This window comes from Phoxinus phoxinus, assembly GCF_949152265.1.
Source record: "Phoxinus phoxinus genome assembly, chromosome: 20".
Classification (NCBI taxonomy): domain Eukaryota; kingdom Metazoa; phylum Chordata; class Actinopteri; order Cypriniformes; family Leuciscidae; genus Phoxinus; species Phoxinus phoxinus.
This window is the reverse complement of record NC_136895.1, coordinates 15124342-15143767: the sequence shown is the minus strand read 5'-3', so window position 1 is coordinate 15143767 and position 19426 is coordinate 15124342. Positions and strand designations below refer to the sequence as shown.

Sequence of the window (19426 nt, the reverse complement as noted above, 5' to 3'; positions counted from 1 at the left end):
AGGAATTTAGCAGTGTAGCAAATACGCCAGATTATTATACTGAAACACTATGCAGGGAAGAGTGTGGGCAAAATAAATAGCTCTAAATAAAAACAATTACATGCACACAAACACTCCTTAGAGCACATCTACCCAAGCCAAAGACTGATCAAAGGGTAAAGACAATCCAAAAAAACAATCAGTGTGTGTTTCTGAAGCTGTCGCGCTGCCCTGGCTGACAATAATTTATGACAGGTGCAAGGATTCATGAATTTTAGCATTCTAGTTCAATGTAAACACCTAGAAACTAAGATATTGAAGGACAAAATACCTGTCCCTGTTCAAAATCTTCTGTAGAAGACTTCCCGGTTTTAATATCCTGTTGAAGCTTCACATGCACACACAAACTTGTTCTCAGGCAGCTGTTAAAGGTTAAAGGGCATGTCATCATGGAGAGCCTCATTCCTCCTCCTGTCCTACAGGGGGAGCCAGAGAGCCTGTGGAGCACTTTTCATTTAGTGCAAATGGACAGGAGACAAATTGGAGTAATAACTGTTACAGGAAAAAAAACTAAAAAAGGTAATATGGGTAAATTGCGTGTTTTGAAATAAAATAAAACCATTGTTGAACACATTCACGCTATTGTCTGTTTATTTATCTAGCCTGGATTTGTTTGCAGCAATAAACAAAAAGAATACATTTTCAGTTAAATATATTTATTTGTAAAGCATTTATTTTGTTGCAAAAATACATTTAAAAGACCAAATATTACAAAACTAAAGATCATGGGATTTATCCAATCAACTGTTGTCCCTATTTATGCTTACAGTATTAAGAAAAAAAAAAAAAAGTTTTTGCATTTTAAAACGTACAACCCCAACCCAAACCGTACAAAAGATGTAATATATCGCTATCAATTGGATTAGGTGTATGATAGGCCTCCATTTTGGAAATGCGCCAAAAATCCTGGGTTTGTGGACCACTGACCTTCGGTTACAATATTTGCTACTGACATTTCTGTCACATTTTTAGTGCATGACAAAACACACAGAAGATGCTAGCATGAAACATCACCATTCATTTCTCTATGTGAACCCTGTGAAGATTCTTTCTTCAGACCATCTGCTGTAACTCTCCCGTCCTTTGGGGGCGCTGCAGAATGAAGCCCGACTCCTGTGGTGATTAACTTACCAAAGCCTTTCCCTTGGGACACCGCATAGGATGAACGACGCTGAAAGGTACCTCTCTGAAACCTTTGCAGCTCAACAGACTCATTCTTTGAACTGTGTATCTACATGTGAAAAAAAAGGAAAGTAAGGTGAGCATAATCAATAACACAACATGTAATATATGTTATGTTAATTAGAAAAAGTAAGGATCTACCTTATGCTTGTTGGGGTTTGTTAACACAACACCTAAGGCTCGTATGGTTATTGAGGGGAGGACAGCAATACAGGTGGTCACAAATATGGTCAGCCAAACCTCAGGGGTACTGAAAGCATTTGGTGATGCTCCTGAAAATTCAAGATTCACATATTCAATAAGGAGTTCGACATTAAAGGATTTCTGGCTGAAATTCACTGTTAAGACTTCTGACATTTTTACATTTGCCCTCTGGTGGCCTACATGAATACATTTTTGCAGGATTCCAGATTTTGAAACCATGAGGAAGGGTTCAAAATTGTGATTCCCATGTACAAAAATATATATATTTATATTATAAATAAGGTTAATATAGAAAAGTTTTAATTAGTTAAAACTGTGTGTAAAATAAAGTGTATAGTGTGTATATATATATATATATATATATATATATACATACACACATACGTACATACATACATACACGTATATACTGTATATAATAAATAAGGTTAATAATCATTATTCATATTTATATCCATTTGTCTAATATTTTTTAAATATTTATTTAATTTGTCCAATGTTCATTCAGTTAAGGTTATTTTGAAAATCTATATTATTTTTACAAAACCTTTTGCAGTCATTTGCGATTACTGGATAAGTCATGGCAACAACTAAATATATTTTTTTGTTATTCTAAGGTAAAAAAAAAAAAAAAAAAAAAAACGATAATTAAAGATAGCTAAAATTGCTCTTCGTAATGACCTTTTTTTTTAAAAACAGAAAGCCTGATGAGGTGATATATAGAAAGTTTACTGCATGATTAAATGTATTTTGTCTCTTTATCTAGAGATATGCAATTTATAGGAATAATTATTAATCTGCAGACATGAATACCCAGGAAAAAGTAGTCTTTAGGTGAGGCAGTGAAGAGGCGAGCGCTATGGAGAGCCAGTGTGGACAGAAAGAACACCACTAAACTAAAGACGACTGCTGCGATGTTCCACTTGGTCCAGAATTTTGTATGTAGAATAACCTAAAACCGACAAGACACGAACAAGATAATACGGTTATCACTGACACAATTGTTTGTAACGTAAATATTGCAGCCTTTATTTATGCCGTCTATTCACCTCGACAGTGGTGGTGAGCACTACCGACGTTTCCACCGTAACGGCTAAGGTCTGAAAATCGAGAGCAGAGTACTGCAATATTCCCATAGGTATGAAGAAAATGATGATGGAGGTGTAGAGGGAGTAGAGGAGCGTGACGGCCAGAACAAAAGGATTGAAAAGCTGCTTCTTCTGTCCAACGGAGTAGATCTCCGGCCAGCGCAGACAGCTCTTGGCACTCACGTCCTATCCCAGAGTCAATGTAAACGGATAGACTGACAGATGAACCAATCAGCTTTTGGATTTGTTGTGATTGGTAAAAATGCTCTGTATCTGGCTTACCTGTTCAAAAAAACCTGTGCACTGTATAGGCAGAGACGTGTACATTGTTGAGTAGAGGCTTATAAACCAGCTCTCGTACATGGGCTGGAAAAGAAAGCAGAAAATGCACCCAAAAAAAGCTGCTGATGTCATTTATTATCAGAGAATGTTGCATGTTGATTTAATCTCAAACAGATCTCAGTTTGACTGTAATAGCAGATATTTTCACAGTGTGGTTTGGGTTGGTGGGTGTAAAGTGGATTAAGTGACCTAGTTGCTCTATACCTGAGCGCTGAAGCCATTGTAGAAACTGTACCAGATGTGCACCAGAGCAAAAGCAGTGGTTTTGTAGAGGAAATAGCGCAGAAGGATGCAGACGCGATAGTAGGACCAGTGCCCGTGCACCAGCAACAGCCTGCGGAGGAAGCTGAACTGCGCCAGAGCGAAATCTGCATTCTGCACCGCCTGACTTCCCTCCACGCCGCAAAGACCCACGCCAATATGTGCCGCTGGTGAATTTGATCATTTTATTTATTAGCAATGTGCAAATTTGATTTAGCCAAATAACAAATAATGATGCATTAAAATAGTTACTCTTGATCATGTTCACGTCGTTGGCACCATCTCCTATTGCCATGGTAATCGAAGTCGAATGTGTCCTGACCATCTCGACCACTTCGGCCTTTTGTGCCGGTGTCACGCGGCAGCAGAGCACAGATTGGCACTGATCAGAGAGAGCAACAAACTTCGCCCCCCATTCTGGCGTTTTGGTCAATTCTGCCTGTAATGTACAGAAAGTAGATAGTAAGACACATTGTGAGATATTATTACAATTTAAAATAACTGTTTTCTATGGTAATATATTTTAAAATGTAATTTATTTCTGTGATGGCAAAGCTGAATTTTACTCCAGTCTTCAGTGTCACATGATCCTTCAGAAATCATTCTAATATGCTGATTGCTGCTCAAGAAAGATTTCTTATTTGGATTCTTTGATGAATAGAAATCTACTCAAGTCTTCTATCTGGTCTTTTTTTTGTGACACTTTTGATTAATTTAATATGAAAGCTTGTTTTCACCACAAAGTAAAAAATGTAAAAAAAGGTAATTGCGACTTTTTATTTTTAATTGCCACTCAGAATTTTAAGATGTAAACTCGGGAAAAAAAGTCAGAATTGTGAAATAATAATTCTTTTTTTCCCCGCCATTGCGAGTTTACATCTTAAAATTCTGACTTTGTTTTTCTGAATTGCGTGATATAAATTTGCAAATGCGAGACAAAGTCAGAAATGCATGATATAAAGTCGGAATTGCGAGTTATAAAGTCAGAATTGCGTGATATTTGGTCGAAATTTCAAGACAAAGTCAAAATTGCATGATATAAAGTCGCGATTGCGAGACATAAAATCAGACTGGCGTGATATAAAGTTACGATAGCAAGACAAAATCAGAATTGCGTGATATAAAGTCGCGATTGCGAGACAAAATCAGAATTGCGTGATATAAAGTTGTGATTGCTAGACATAAAATCAGACTGGCGTGATATAAAGTTACGATAGCGAGACAAAATCAGAATTGCGTGATATAAAGTCGCGATTGCGAGACATAAAATCAGACTGGCGTGATATAAAGTTACGATAGCGAGACAAAATCAGAATTGCGTGATATAAAGTCGCGATTGCGAGACATAAAATCAGACTGGCGTGATATAAAGTTACGATAGCGAGACAAAATCAGAATTGCGTGATATAAAGTTGTGATTGCTAGACATAAAATCAGACTGGCGTGATATAAAGTTACGATAGCGAGACAAAATCAGAATTGCGTGATATAAAGTCGCGATTGCGAGACAAAATCAAAATTGCGTGATATAAAGTTGTGATTGCTAGACATAAAATCAGACTGGCGTGATATAAAGTTATGATAGCGAGACAAAATCAGAATTGCGTGATATAAAGTCGCGATTGCGAGACAAAATCAGAATTGCGTGATATAAAGTCGTGATTGCTAGACATAAAATCAGAATTGCGAGACGTAAAAGTCAGTATTCCGTGATGTAAAGTAGCAATTGACAGTTCGCAAAGACCTGCCCCCCTTAGTTACTGTCGCTATGCTCGACAAGCTACGCCGCTCTCACGCCACACCATGTTCTCACGCAGTGAAAAATACATCGCGGAGCAGAGACTGACAACGCGCTGACAGTACAGGACAGATCAGGTTACTATTCGGTTACTTTTGATATTAAACGTATTAAACAAAGTCTCAACTTTCAAATTTGGTAATTTTTTTAAATAAATTGAAACAATAAATACCGTTTTGTGGCTCTTTAATGTGTCTGTCAGATCGCTGTAGAGCATCAGTTAAAGCTGCTCGTGAACCGATCATCTCTTCCTTCTAGTTCATTTATAGCATCAAATAAACATGAATGAACATAAGAAGGAATGTTGTTTTAACCGCGGAAAGGCGTCAGTGCACTCAGTTTTTCAAGTTCAAATCCTCCAGCGTTAATCTACTAACTCTCCTAACTGCTTTGTTTGACAAAATGGCGGATGGCGAAGTATGATTGGTCAGATCACCTGTCAATCAAGCTCCCTGCGAAGGGTCAAATGCGAGACAGAACTGTATGATATAAAATTGCGGTTGCAAGACAAATTCAGAATTGCATTATATAAAGTCACGATTGTGAGCCAAAGTTGGAATTTCGTGATTTAAAGTCACAATTACCTTTTTTATTTTTTATTCAGTGGTGGAAACAAGCTTCCATAATTGAACGCATCCCTGCTGAACAAAAGTATTAATTACTCTCTTAAGTGTTAATTTTTATCTCACTGACCCTAAACCTTTAAACAGTCGTGATATTTTTTATTTATTTAAAAAAACTAAACCTTTGGCTTTAAATGCTCACCAGTTCAGGACCCGAGATGACTAGCGCAGCTTTGCTCTTCTCTGCTCTCGTGGTCCAAACCTCTTTCTCTTTAGACATGAGACGGACATCTGGAGAAGGAGACTCTAGAAGCTGCCTGGAGATATTGACAACAGTCATGTTGTGTTATATTACGCGTGTATGTGTATCTTTGTAACACTGTGCATGTTCTAACCAGGTGTGATGCAACAAATTTCCAGAGTCAAGTAATCTGTCTTGTCCTCACAATATCACAGCCAATCAGAACATATTCAATGCTTAACAGACAGTTATATTGGCATCCAAAGAAATGTCACTGTGTGTGTGGCTATCTAGTGTGTTGTTGTGTGCCAACTGGTTGTGAATCAGCTTGCATACTTCTATATGCTTAACTGGTGACAGGTAGCACACACACTTTGAGGCTGTAGTATTCATTAAACAAGTGGCGAAAAGTACCAGGATGACTTTCTACTTCCACCAATATTCTCAAGTGCACATCCAGAGGACAATGTACTATCAAACAGGGTTAGTGAAAGGCAGTGACATGAGACAAACGACGCTGGTTGGTCACATAAGCCGCGTTTCCACCGCGGGAACTTTCCCCAGGAACTAGGAACTTTGGGGTGGTACTCGGTGTGTTTACACCGCAGGAACCAGGGTCTAAATGAAGTTCCGGGTAAATATTTCCCCCTCAGAAAGTCCCTGCTGGCGAGGTAGTACTTTTTCAAAGTTCAGGAACTTTCGGGGGTGGGACTTGTGTGCTGAACATGCTGATTGGTTGTGTTCACGCCGCATTTTGACTGGATGACTCCACGCAGCATTCTATTTTAACCGGCATTTTTAAAAATCTATTGCGGTTCGTGGCTTCATGCGTGAGAGTTGTCCGTCTGCAAATATGGAATTTAATTATTTTTTTTAAACACAGCTGGACCGACGACGAGGTTACGTATTTGTGTAACAGGAAATTTTCTGCGCGTTCGTCCCAGCCATCTCTCATTCATGTCCGCAATACATCACAAACACAACTGCAGCACAATTTTAATCTCCTCCATACTTATTATAAATGTGGCGCTCAAAACTGATTACTGTGCGTCGCAGACTGGGAGGAGCAGACGCGCGCAGTTTATAATCTTCCCGGTACTTTAGACCGCGGTGTAAACGCAGAAAGCAACTGGTCTGGGGCAAAAAAAGTTCCTGGGAAAAAAGTTCCTGGGACAAATTGTTCCGGGTAATTTCGGTGGAAACGCGGCTATAACAATGAAAACATGGTGAATGTTGTAGGTCCGGATGAAATCTACAGATATTATGGGTCATAAAATTGTATCATTATCTCAGACCCCCTTCTCACGTACTGTTTACATGCAAGTTTTAGCTTCTTGCTAAATGTATTACCTTTTAAATTCAACTTTTAGAGTCAAGCATTTAAAAAGCTATTGCTAACAATAACAGTGAAAGAATAATAACAATAGTTATTTTGTTGTTTAATATTTAATGTTATTTAATTTTAATTGTAAAAACTGTATTGTTAATAATAATTTTTATCTGTTAACAAATACTTTATTGCTAATTTTGAATTATTCATATTATCGTTAATATACATATATATATATATATATATATATATATATATATATATATATATATATATATATATATATATAAAAGCTGTTGCAATTTTGGAGGAAACCATAACAATAGTTGTTATTTTTGATGTTTAATATTTTATTTATTGTTATAATATTTTATTTGTAAAATAAATATTTTATTGTTCTTTTTAAAATTATTATCAGTTCTTTTTCTTACTAATTATTTAAATAGTACAATTTTACATTGCAATTTTGGAGGAAATAATAACAATAGTTGTTGTTTTTGTTGTTTAATATTTAATTTTAATTTAATGTTATTAAATTTTAATTTGTAATTATTTATTGTTAATAATTGTTATTTGTTAATAAATATTTTATTGTTGATTTTTAATTATTGTTATTATTCTTACTAGTTATTTAAAAAGTATAATACATTTCATTATTAATTTTATTAATACAATAATTTATTATTAATACAATTATATTGTATTAATTAATATTATTATACACGTATATATATAAAAAATTAACATACCATTTAATTATGATGTGGGCCAAACTAATACAAATTTAGTTTACCATTTAGTTTGGCCAGTTTGCAAATTGTGATGCAGCATTCTTGTCACAGCCACAGCTGAATAGGACAAAAGCTCAGATTAGCATAATAGAAATGTTTCTGACCTAAGCTCCTCCCCTTCAATCAGGATTGTGTCTGGATCCATCAGTTTGCACGCATATCCCACATTCACAGCCGTTTCTGTTGAAAAGAAGTAGCGGACAACATCAACTTATTTTCATTTCGCTTCTTCAAACCAACTTATATGCTAAAACACAGCACCTGTTTTGTCTCCCGTCAGCACCCACACCTTCACCCCCGCCCTCCGCAGGCTGGCGATGGTCTCGGGAACACCTTCCTGGAGACGATCCTCAATAGCCGTCACACCCAGCAGCTACACAAACACGATTGTGTTACAACACAATGCTAAAACATTTGATCATTTGCCTTAAGTTGACTCCAGAGACTGATTTGTTTCATAATAAATCCCTTTGAGTACCGTTAAGTCTTTTTCCATTTGTTCATATATGTCTTCGAGCGCAGTGTCCTGGTTACCCGTCGCTGTGCCCGCCTGACTGAGGGCGCGGCTCCACTCCGTCCACAGGGTTTCGGGAACAGAGCGCACCGCCACACACAGAGTCCTCAGACAGCCCTGAGCAAACAGCTGACAACCGCACACACATCCAAACACATGAACAACTGCGTCGCACATCAGCTCCTACTCAACCATGTTTCCTCTTAAAGTCACCTCACCTCTAGAGCTCTCTCGGTACTCTCCTGAAGTAGCCAGTTCCCCTGAAGCCTCTCCAGAACGACCATATCTGCACCTTTACAGTACAGCTTCAACTGCCCTCCAGGGTCCCGCACTACACACACACCCATACAGTTTAGCCCAAAGTATACTTTGATTTTGATGCGTACGCTAGGGTATGTGCACAGTGTGCATCATGTAAATTTCGTCATCAGCGCGGATCGCCATCCACACGTACTGTACGCTCAGCTCGCATATGTGCCGTAATTTAGTTTGTCCACACACTCTCATGGAAATTCGTAACCTTTTTACGTTTTTGCAAATTGGCGGCAAATTCGTACAATCTCATTGGTATGTTTTTCGTATGATCTGCAATCACACCACAGATGGTTAGGTTTAGGAGTGGATCTTCATTCTAGTATGAATCACATCGTACAAGTTCATACGAAATTGCCCACTCGTAAAATAGTTATGTGTTCTCATGAAGTTTGGTTGCGACAGAAACAATATACCCTTGCATTAAGGAGCACTAGAGTGAGGGTGTAAAGAAAAACATACAACTCCAGCTTAAACTAGTACAAAAACATTTTTATCGCTAATACCCTCTGGAGAGAAATAGCTCAGACACTGGACACGAATTAATCTTTCTAGTCCGCATGTGTTCAGCAGACGCATCAAATGGAGTATACTTTGAAAGATTTTTGTATGTGTTTTTTCGTATTCGTCATTCGGTGGCTCTGAATTGTCAGAACACCATTCAAAATGCTCGCTACGGATGCGAAAAACTCCGAAAATCGAACCCGATCCGAATTTTTTTATGATGGAAGTTTCGGAGGCAGTGTGTAAACATGATTGACAAAACATGAGGTCGTATTTATTTTTTAATGTGTGCAAATTTCGCACGCAAATTTCAGACTTGGTGTGCAAGGACCTTAAGAGTTCACGTCATAACTGAAGTATACTTTGGGTTATAACTTCATCATTTTGAAATTTGACAAAATGCAAATGGAAGTTTTAAAAATGTTTGCAGATACAACGAAAGACAACAGATTCCAATCAATGTTGTTTCGGACCCCATTGAGTTCTTCAGAATATTTTTTTTTTTTTCACAAGAAAGTTTGAAATGACGTGAAGATGAGTAAATGACAGAATTTTAATTTATTGGTGAACCATCCCTTTAAAGGTTCGTCATATAAAGTGATCGAGTCTCCTCAATTCCTCAAAACCGCTCAATTCATGTGGATTCGTTTTACGATCTCTTTATGAACTTTTTGAAGCGTCAAAGTGTCAGTTGCGTAGTTGTCAATGGAGGGACAGAAAGCTCTCAAATTCCATCAAAAATATCTTCATTTGTGTTCCGAAGATGAAAAATAGTCTTACAGGTTTGAACAACATGAGGGTGAGTAATTAATGACAGACTTTTATTTTTTGGGTGAACTGTCCCTTTAAGAGCAGTGGTTGAAACTCACCCAGCACTGACATGCGTCTCCTCTTGCTGGTGAAGTCCAGGATGGCCAGGAGCTGATAGTTTCGCGTGAGGCCCATCTCGCTGATGGTGAGAGTCTCACGCGTGCGAGACAGAAACACCCAACCGAGCTCCCGCGCTGCACAGACCAGAGCTTCCTCATCTGGAGAGGCAGCCTGGTAATGAGGTAAACCTGTATTCATAAAACACAATTTACATGTCTTTCTGTTGTATGATTGTTTCAGTGCAATATTCCATCTGGCATCTGTTCATTAGGGTTAAAGCATCAAAAAAGTGTAAGCACCTATTGTATTTGTTCATTTTATCTTATTCTAATTCTGACTGGTTTAAGGTATAAAAGGAAGGTCTGAACTTCAGTATGAGCAGTTTTGAAGTTCGTAAATCCTCTCAAACCTTCTAGCGCCACAACAGCTTAAAAGTTACACTACTGTTCAAAAGTTTGGGGTCAGTAAGATTTGTATTTTAAGAAATTAATACTTTTGTTCAACAAGGACATTGTTGAATAAGGACGTACATGCTGTTCTTTTGAACTCTCTATTCGTCAAAGAATCCTGAAAAAAAGGCATTTTTTCATAAGAGATTTCCTTTAAAAAAACATTTTAAAAATGGCACCGACCCCAAACGTTCAAACAGTAATCTATGTTTTTGCTGATAATCTGCATGGTCAACAACTAATTCTTTAGACCAAACACGTGAACGTGATTCTTCTGCACGGGGAGTAATGTCCTGTTGATCGATGTTAACTTTGGGGCCCCCTGGTGGCCAATAGTCGTATATTCTAATAAAGTCTATTGTATTGCCCCTGTAATTATATCTTGCAGCTATATTTTAATCCTTTCATCTTCCTTACCTATAGCAAATACAATGTTGTGATAAATTGTGATAATGGCAGAATAAATGGCATTTCTACCAACCATCCCTCCACTCGCTCATGACAGTGTGACAAAGGGCCAGAGCGGTGAAGAACTCTTGGCACTCAGGGCTGCTCCGTTCACGCAGCTTGTCCACCAATCGCTGGTCGGAAAACTTCGTTCCACCACAGGAAAACCGGTTCCAGCTTAAGTCTGGTGGCTAGATATACAAATAAAATAGCTTTAGAAATAAAAGTGTGATCTTTTAGTCTGGGTCAGTAGATTTAAACAGGAGCAAATTAATCTCTTAAATCCTACCTTGAATTCCCCTGCCATGTCCCCTGAACAAACAGACAGATGTCATTATTTACATTTTAAAATACAGAAGGCTGAAAAGAATGTCAAAGAAATTAACGGACCGTAAATGTGTCCGGCGATGAAGCACTGACGAAAGAGCAGACGGTTTTGCGTGAGAGTGCCGGTTTTGTCGCTGAGCAGGTGGCCCACCTGACCCAATTCCTCATTCAGGGTGGTTGTGCGGGCCTGAGCGGGGCTGTCATTGTCCTCCCAGTACATCTCAAGATCCCGGCCAATCAGGAAACAGTGCACCATGTGGATCACTTCAAACCTGGTGTGGGACAACGAATCAGTGAGCAAAATATTCAGAGATAAAAGGATCTAAATCTCAAAGGAAGGCATCATGGGAATATGGAGAAACACTGTTACGTTATATAGAGAGACATGGGCATAGAAGGACTGAGCAAAATGATGTAGCCCCAGAAGGAGAGGAAGCCCAGGTAGCCAGGCGAGGAGTCGCGCTGCAAGACAGACACAACGTCGTACTGATGGGAAACCCTGTACTCGAATAACCCCGCGCCCACAGCGAGGAGGAGAGTCGTCGTCACCATGAAGAGCAGAATCTGAAACATGACATATAGACAGGGAACAGATCCACATTTATAATATCTAAATAATAATAGTTTGTCAACCTCAGGTGGTCAATATACTAAAAACATACATGAAATACAAATTTGCATTCTTGTTATCAACATTTGAGATGTGTGTAACCCCTAAATGTATTTCTTAAATGACCATTAAATAATTTATATTTAAAAAAATTATTTAAATAACCATTAAATAATATTTATACTGTACTTATAAACAGTCCAAAATTGATAATAACATTGCTAATCTAAATTAGAAAATGGAATAGAGAATATTTAATTGTCTTCCCACTTATATTTTTGGTAAATTAGGTTAAGTATTTCTTACTACAATTAATCAAATAACTGATTATGTACACATATGATAGGCCTATATGATATTTACATTGTTCTGTATATTCTAGAAGGTCAAGCAAGCTACATCTAGGTCAATTTTATGTTAGATAATAGTTGATATAGTATCTATATCAACTAAGAGTTACGTATGAAGTTTCTTCCTCTCTCTTACCACCAACACAGTTTTGTTTAGTAATATTTCCACCCGCGTTTTCTTCAGTTTCAGACGGCCACAGTTTTGCAGAATTTTACTATCCGAGCCTGTTGAGGTCAAAGAAATCCATTTAATTTTTCACTTGTCTCAGGCCATTTCTACAGAACCCCTCAAGGGACATGGTGATGGGAAAAAAATTAGATGGGAGCAAAACATATATTCCAATGCTTTTGCATTCTCTCACAAAACTTTGCTCTCCTTCAAAAACTTTGCATTTTTGCAAGTTTCTCAGGGCAATGGAAAATATTGGCGAGAGAATGCGACAGTGTTGACATATTACCAAATGTTTCCTCCCTTCTCATTTTTTTCCATGTCCATTTCAACCAGCTGCCAGCATTAGTAGCACAGATTCAACTTACCTGTGTATATAGCCAGTCCATAGGCTGTGTCTGTGTTTCGCAGTACAGTTCCTCGGAGGAGCAGGTGGTCTGTGTCCAGAAGGTGGCGCTCTCCTTTCCAATGCAACTCACCTTTGAAAGAATGCAGATTACCATTTGGTTCCTCACACCACACAATACCTGAGGTATAAAAGAGGGAGAGCGAAAGCTCCAAAGGTAAAAGAACTGAATAGAAAGCTTATCTTTTGGTCACTACGAATGAATGGCTCCAATGTTTGCCCAAAGAGTCCATACAAACCATCAAAAGACCCCAGGTTTTGCTTAGCTGAATCTCCATTCAGCTCAGCATGAGTTACATTCAGAGCCTGGCGAAACTTCAAGTTGGTTTCTCTGCAAACAGCCGAATAATACAGTGAAAACATGCTACATTAGCATTAGAGCTAATTTGCAATCACCATAATAAATAAAAAAACAAGTTTATTTAACTGTTTTGAATATCACAGTGACCATTTATTTATCATTTTTGTGTGTGATGTCATTCTGAGTAGTTTAGCCCAAACAGCAGAATAATACCATGAAAAAAATGCTAGTTAGCATTTGCGCTAATTTTTCACAACTTGTATATTTATTACATGGTATATTTGAGGGTTTATTTCACCATAATAATCAAGTTAATAAAAAAAACAAGTTTATAGAACTGCTTTGAATATCACAGTGACCATTTGTTGATCTTGTTTGTGTGTGATATCATTCTGATAGCATCATAGCAGTTAGCTGCTGTGAGAAGTTCTGGCGTCTGTCCAGGGTGAGATGCGCTTCTTACCCATCGATGTCTGCCGTTTCTACATAGCAAAGGCTGTGTGGCTCAGTGCTGCACAAGAGTAGCAGATCTGCCTGAAATACACAACAGGAGAAACTTTATGGGCGTCAAACGTATAGCTAAACATGTCTGTAGTCAACCTGAAGATAGGAAATGACTTGATCTATCCACTACAAATCAAATTGAGACAAAAAATGGGTTGGTATTTGTGTGTAGTGCAAAGAAATAAAAAATTTAAACATGACAATATTTAAGTGTCCAGATACTTTTTTGGGCTGCTGTAGCTGGGTTAGAAACACAGATGCACACACTCACAGGTATGACCTTGTCCTTATGAATCCGGAGAATGTCACCAACACGGACATCTTTCCACTTAACAGTTTCGAAGCTGGAAAGGAGATATTCAAGAGAGGAAGACTTTTGAAGTGAAAGGTTCTCTGTAAATCTAAACTCGGATGATGATGTGTTTGTTTTGCTTCTGAGGAGCTTTGGTCTCAACTATCTCTACTTACCCCTCAGGAGTGAGAATGTCACACGGGCGATGGTTAATTTGCGCATCACTGCGTCGTCGGCCCTGAGAGGCATAGGAGCAGAGGGAGCATTATGCATAGATGAGGGAGTAATGGGGAAATGGCTGAAAACTGAGATACTATTGGTCTTCAAACTTCTTCTGCAACTGCGGGCACTTTTATGTCCCAGCAGTGAAATTTTTGATTTATGTTAAAATTTGTCATATGATGCTTTATAAATATATGCACAGTACCAATACACACCTTGACAAAAAATATAATTACTGATTAATGTGATTTAATATAATATTATAAAGCATTTATAGCTCAAAACACAATTTTTGTTAATCTACCACACCTGTGGTCTCAATGTTGAGATACATAAAATAAGCTAATTTAATTACAATTTGACATTATTTCAAATGTAATTGTTTAATATGCAGATTAATTTACAGCATCTTAAAATTCTTTGTATTATTTACTGATAATGTTTATGATTTTTTTAACTAAATGTGCCTGTCCCACACTTTTGAGTCCTTACCGCAACTATGAAAAAAAGCTTTTATTATGAAATTTTATCAAACACAAACAAGTCTAGTTTCTATGGAAACAGAAATTATCACTTGAGCACATTGCTGACAGACTGGGCCACCACACTACCTCACTCACAAGATACCAAGAATATAATGTAAACATCATCTTTTCTGCTCTAGTATTTATTGTGCGTCCTTACCATTCAGCTTAATAATTGTGTATTTTGAACTACATTTTAAAAATAAATGTATATTACTGTTGAATTCATGTATATTAAGATGCTAAGAGTCAAAACTAATGTAGTAGGCCTTGCTAGCTGGCAATTAGCTAAAATATTAGCAAAAATGTCATTACCGCAACATGTCTTTACCGCAGCAAATTTAGGTGTTGCGGTAAACACCTTGTGTTGCGGTAGAGACAAATTAAAGGTTTACTGTATATTCAATTACAAATATTCAGTATATTATTAGTACTGAAGTATATATTATATATTAGTATATATATAAACATGCCATTGTTTAACCCTAGATGAGACTTTAACATTGTGTCCTTACCGACACAACATGTCATTACCGCAACACTACTCTATTTTCTTTTTTTTTCACATTTTCATTTGCAAAAAAATATTTTTGCACTTAAGTTGAGATGATTTACACATTGAAATAGCAACATCTGTCATAAAAAGTTAAGTGTTATATTTTGTGTGTATGGAAACAATTGACATCTAAGGTTACTGTAAAAATTTGACATGGCATAGAAAAAAAACATGAAATTCTCTATTTTGTATATTCTTTTTTTATATCAGTATTTACAAAACTGCATCAAATTTTAAAAAGCTATTTAAATATATAAAATTTTTATAGAAGTTAATAAAGAAAAATGTATAAAATGAACGTTATTTTAACGTTGCGGTAAGGACACTTTTTAAGAAGATGACCTGAAAAACATAAAAAATAAACATGTTCCGGATTAAATTCTTAATGACTACATTCAATTTTGTGTAAATTTTTATATGTATTACAGACTGTGATGATTCAAATTGAAATTCATAGAGGTTGATTTTTTTTAAATTGGGATAGTCAAAAGTGCCCATAGTTGCAGAAACACCAAGTAGTTTAAAAGTATCGGTTGAAAGAATGACAAGAATGATAGACTCACCACGTCGGTAGCCAGATCTTTAAATCCACGCACAAGCAAAACTAACAGCAAAGGAAGCATTGTGCTGTACCAAGGGATGGTTGCAATTATAGGAACACACTGTAAATGAAACCAAAGCTTAAATGTTCACTTAAATTAGGAAACTTGTTGAAAATTATGTATTTATATGTAATTGTATACAATGGATTGTTATTGTGTGTGTGTGTGTGTGTGTGTGTGTGTGTGTGTGTGTGTGTGTGTGTGTGTGTGTGTGTGTGTGTGTGTGTGGGGTATAAAAATATATAATTTGTTTATATATATATATATATATAATTTGTTTATATATATATATATATATAATTTGTTTATATATATATATATATATATATATATATACACACACACACACACACACACACAATCAAATATAGACTTAAAGTCGTTTGAAACACCCAAATCATTAGCCTTGAATTTTATATTACATTTTAAAACAAAGAAACACAATAATGTATATATATATACATATATACACACACAGGGTTTGAAATTAATATATGCCAAATACATATATCATGATGACTCACGAGTTGAGTATTTGGGTTAAATCTGAGAACATGCACATCACTACGCAACAAAATACGGTGCGCTTCTTAATTTGCATTGAAGCAATAGCGAAGATTAAAAAGCATTTGGCTATCAGAAAAGATATTGTTATTTCTATATAAAATACATTTTTGGTGATGAAAAAGGAAGGGAGGAGATAGCTGGATGACAGGATTTAGTTTGAATAAGAAATGAATGTATGAAATCCAATTTTTGATATATGTATATATGTATATTTAGCCTATATATATACACAGGATCACATGGCTTACAACAATCTTCATAAAAAATACTTTGTGATGTATGAAGCTAATCCATCATACCAGTTCAAATACTGACTCAAATAGGGTCAAGAATAAAGGATATAATAGTCAATATTAAAGTTGTCAAGTACTCCAAGATTTATGAATTGAAACTCAAATATTGACTCTATACAAATTAAGTGATCTTTTTATGCTTTCTCATTTATCCAATTTATTGTAAGAAAGGTCGATTGCCATTTTCAGCCATGACTATGTAATTTTGTCTTTTTCAAACAGCAGGTGTTTTCGACTCTCTATTTGCCAAAGAGCATACGTCATTCATCATTTCAATTCAACTCGAGCGGCCGCCTTGAACTATAGCATTCTATACTATTCATAGGGGAAAATGTGCTAGTCAAATATTCCTCATGGGCTTGGTATTTAAACTTAAATTAACTGCATGAATCTTTGTATCACAGAAAAGCTCCACAAACCTGCAAAACCACAATAAGTAGGAAGAAAAGGTTCGCCGCTCGTTGGAACTGTTCATACAGGTTAAGGGGCAAAAAGGTCAGAGGGGTGTATTTGTAGCTCCGCACCACATTGTCCTGGCAACAAAACCCATTAGGAACATGTCAAGTAATGAATAAAACGTACTTGCTTTCAAACCAGCTGAAAACATCAACATATGAAGCTGAAGGCAGCCCAAAGGTATCAAATGTTGTTTAACGCTTCCATAACTACTTCTCCCTAGCCAATAGGAATAATAAAGGTTTCTCACGTACAGCGTAACGCCCCCAGCGGAAACAGAGGACAGATTTGCGGCGACAGGACTGATGAAAATGACGGCCGTTGGCCCGCACCTCCCAACTGACCCCTGAGGGGTTACAGTAAAGAAAAGATGATTGAACATCACATCATCCAAAACATTCAATGTTAGAAAGGAATCACCCTAATTGGACTTTTTTTTACTAAACACTAAAATGTGGGTAATATAAAAAGCATGCATTTAATACATAATTTCCTGAAGTGATTTACTGATTGTGATTTCTGTTATAATTATTGTGGCATGCAATGTGTGAATTATAGACACTGTAGACTTTTTACAGTTCTAACAGTAACATTCATAAAGATAAATACAAAGATATTTTAGGGGGAAAAAACATGGGAATGCTTCTCACCTCCATCAGAGTTATTAAATATAATTTAATTATATTTCCAAGCTGGAAAAAATAGTCTTCCCACAACATATTCTGAGGTGTGTAGAAACGCTCAGATGTTGGTCTGTCTTAACTCTTGACATTTGGCAAGATAAACCTAAAATAAAATGTTGAATGTGGTGGAGGATATTTATACCATTATATTTTATGGAATAACTATGGACTAGCTAAATAACATAACATAAAGGCTTGTGAATGTACTGAATTATTACATAAGCTCTTTTAAAGATAAATAAAATGTCAGTAATAACCAACCTCTCTCAGTCTTGCTACCGGCCATGATGGAGTAATACACAGAGATTGAGACTGTTGTGGAAAAGAAGGATGAAAACCATATTAACAGAGGTCAGTTTGACAGTGGTCAGTCTAGCAGGCACTTGCATAAAATCTGTTATTCATTAGACTGTTTCCATGCTTACCTGGGACAAATAGACAGTAAGAGTCATCAAACAACTAGCATGTTATATATTATAACAGAAATAAATGTTATATATAATTTAGTAGTATTTAAAAAAAAGTGTGAGTACATTTTATTTATTAATAATAAGTATATATATATATATATATATATATATATATATGTTTCATATGTTATAACATAAATATAATATACTGGCATACTTCATATATTAAATAAATAAAGGAATAGCCTACATTTATATGTATTGTTAATGTTACAATATGTAATTACAAATAAAATATACTAACAAATATTAGTAAAATATATTATTGGTTTATAAATATAAATTAAAAAAAATATTTCAAATGTATTATATAATCAAATGGTATAGCCTAGATAAATTAAATACGTGTTATTAAATAAACATATATATATATATATATATATATATATATATATATATATATATATATATATGAAGTCTTCAGATGCAACAACCTGCCATCTGAAATTTTCTTGAATGATCATGTATGTTTATGTTCGGTTATTTCACTTTAATGGCATTTTATGAAAAGTACCTATTAATTGTCATTAAAGTGAAATTACTGAACTTAAATATACAAGCTTGATAAAAGTGCTCATTTAGGAAGAAAATTTCAGATAGCACTTAGAGATTTTTGCATTTGAAGTCTTCATATATACAGTATTTAATACATGGTGCATAACTGGATTATATGATAAATGCACACATGATGAAATTTGAACAGATTCAGAAGCATGTGAACACTGAGAAATGTCCAATTTAGCATCACCTCCCATTCCTGTCTTTGGGAACGGGAATACATTCCATCCAGAAATAGAGACACAGTAACACTCATGTCTGATTAGTCAAACTAAGTGCTAAACTGTGAACACTGGGGAGTATCACCCACAAAACACCTCACCTGCTTACTGTTTTTTGTTCCTTGATCACAGATCCCAAAGGGTTCACTTTCCGCGCTCTTCTCCCCAGCGACTCATCCAGGAAGCCTAAATCACAGATCCAGGTGTTCCTCGCGCCAACAAACCCCTCATGCGTCTCATGCATAGGCCTATATGTTATCGCATTTGTTGAATCATGTCTTTTTCGCTCTTCTGTTTATCTCTAGTGTTGTATTTGGTAATAAACTCCTCTCAAACCTCCTTCTCTCCTGCTCTATCTCCTCCCTCTCCATATCTCCTCC

The 19426-nt window shown here is 36.2% G+C and overlaps 1 protein-coding gene across 3 annotated transcripts; it reads right to left on the bottom strand.

The window, feature by feature from the left end:
- Positions 1-682: 682 nt before the first annotated feature.
- On the bottom strand, positions 683-19426 carry atp8b3 (ATPase phospholipid transporting 8B3). 3 transcript variants are annotated; one of them, XM_079592797.1, is made up of 28 exons: positions 19148-19426; positions 18059-18109; positions 17369-17460; positions 17078-17191; positions 15760-15858; positions 14071-14132; positions 13874-13946; positions 13562-13632; positions 13037-13128; positions 12760-12918; positions 12359-12447; positions 11633-11826; positions 11326-11534; positions 11225-11247; positions 10970-11126; positions 10039-10227; positions 8572-8684; positions 8318-8482; positions 8101-8212; positions 7944-8019; positions 5680-5794; positions 3369-3555; positions 3060-3283; positions 2796-2879; positions 2475-2699; positions 2239-2377; positions 1363-1493; positions 683-1270 (listed from the first exon to the last, which is right to left on the bottom strand). In XM_079592797.1, the coding sequence occupies exons 2-28, from the start codon at positions 18081-18083 to the stop codon at positions 1037-1039; spliced, it is 3453 nt and encodes a 1150-aa protein (XP_079448923.1). In that variant the 5' UTR covers positions 18084-18109; positions 19148-19426; the 3' UTR covers positions 683-1036. The 3 variants fall into 3 exon arrangements, with proteins under 3 accessions (XP_079448923.1, XP_079448924.1, XP_079448925.1); XM_079592798.1 differs by having other exon boundaries at positions 19156-19261; XM_079592799.1 differs by lacking the exons at positions 683-1270; positions 1363-1493; positions 2239-2377 and having other exon boundaries at positions 2687-2728; positions 19148-19284.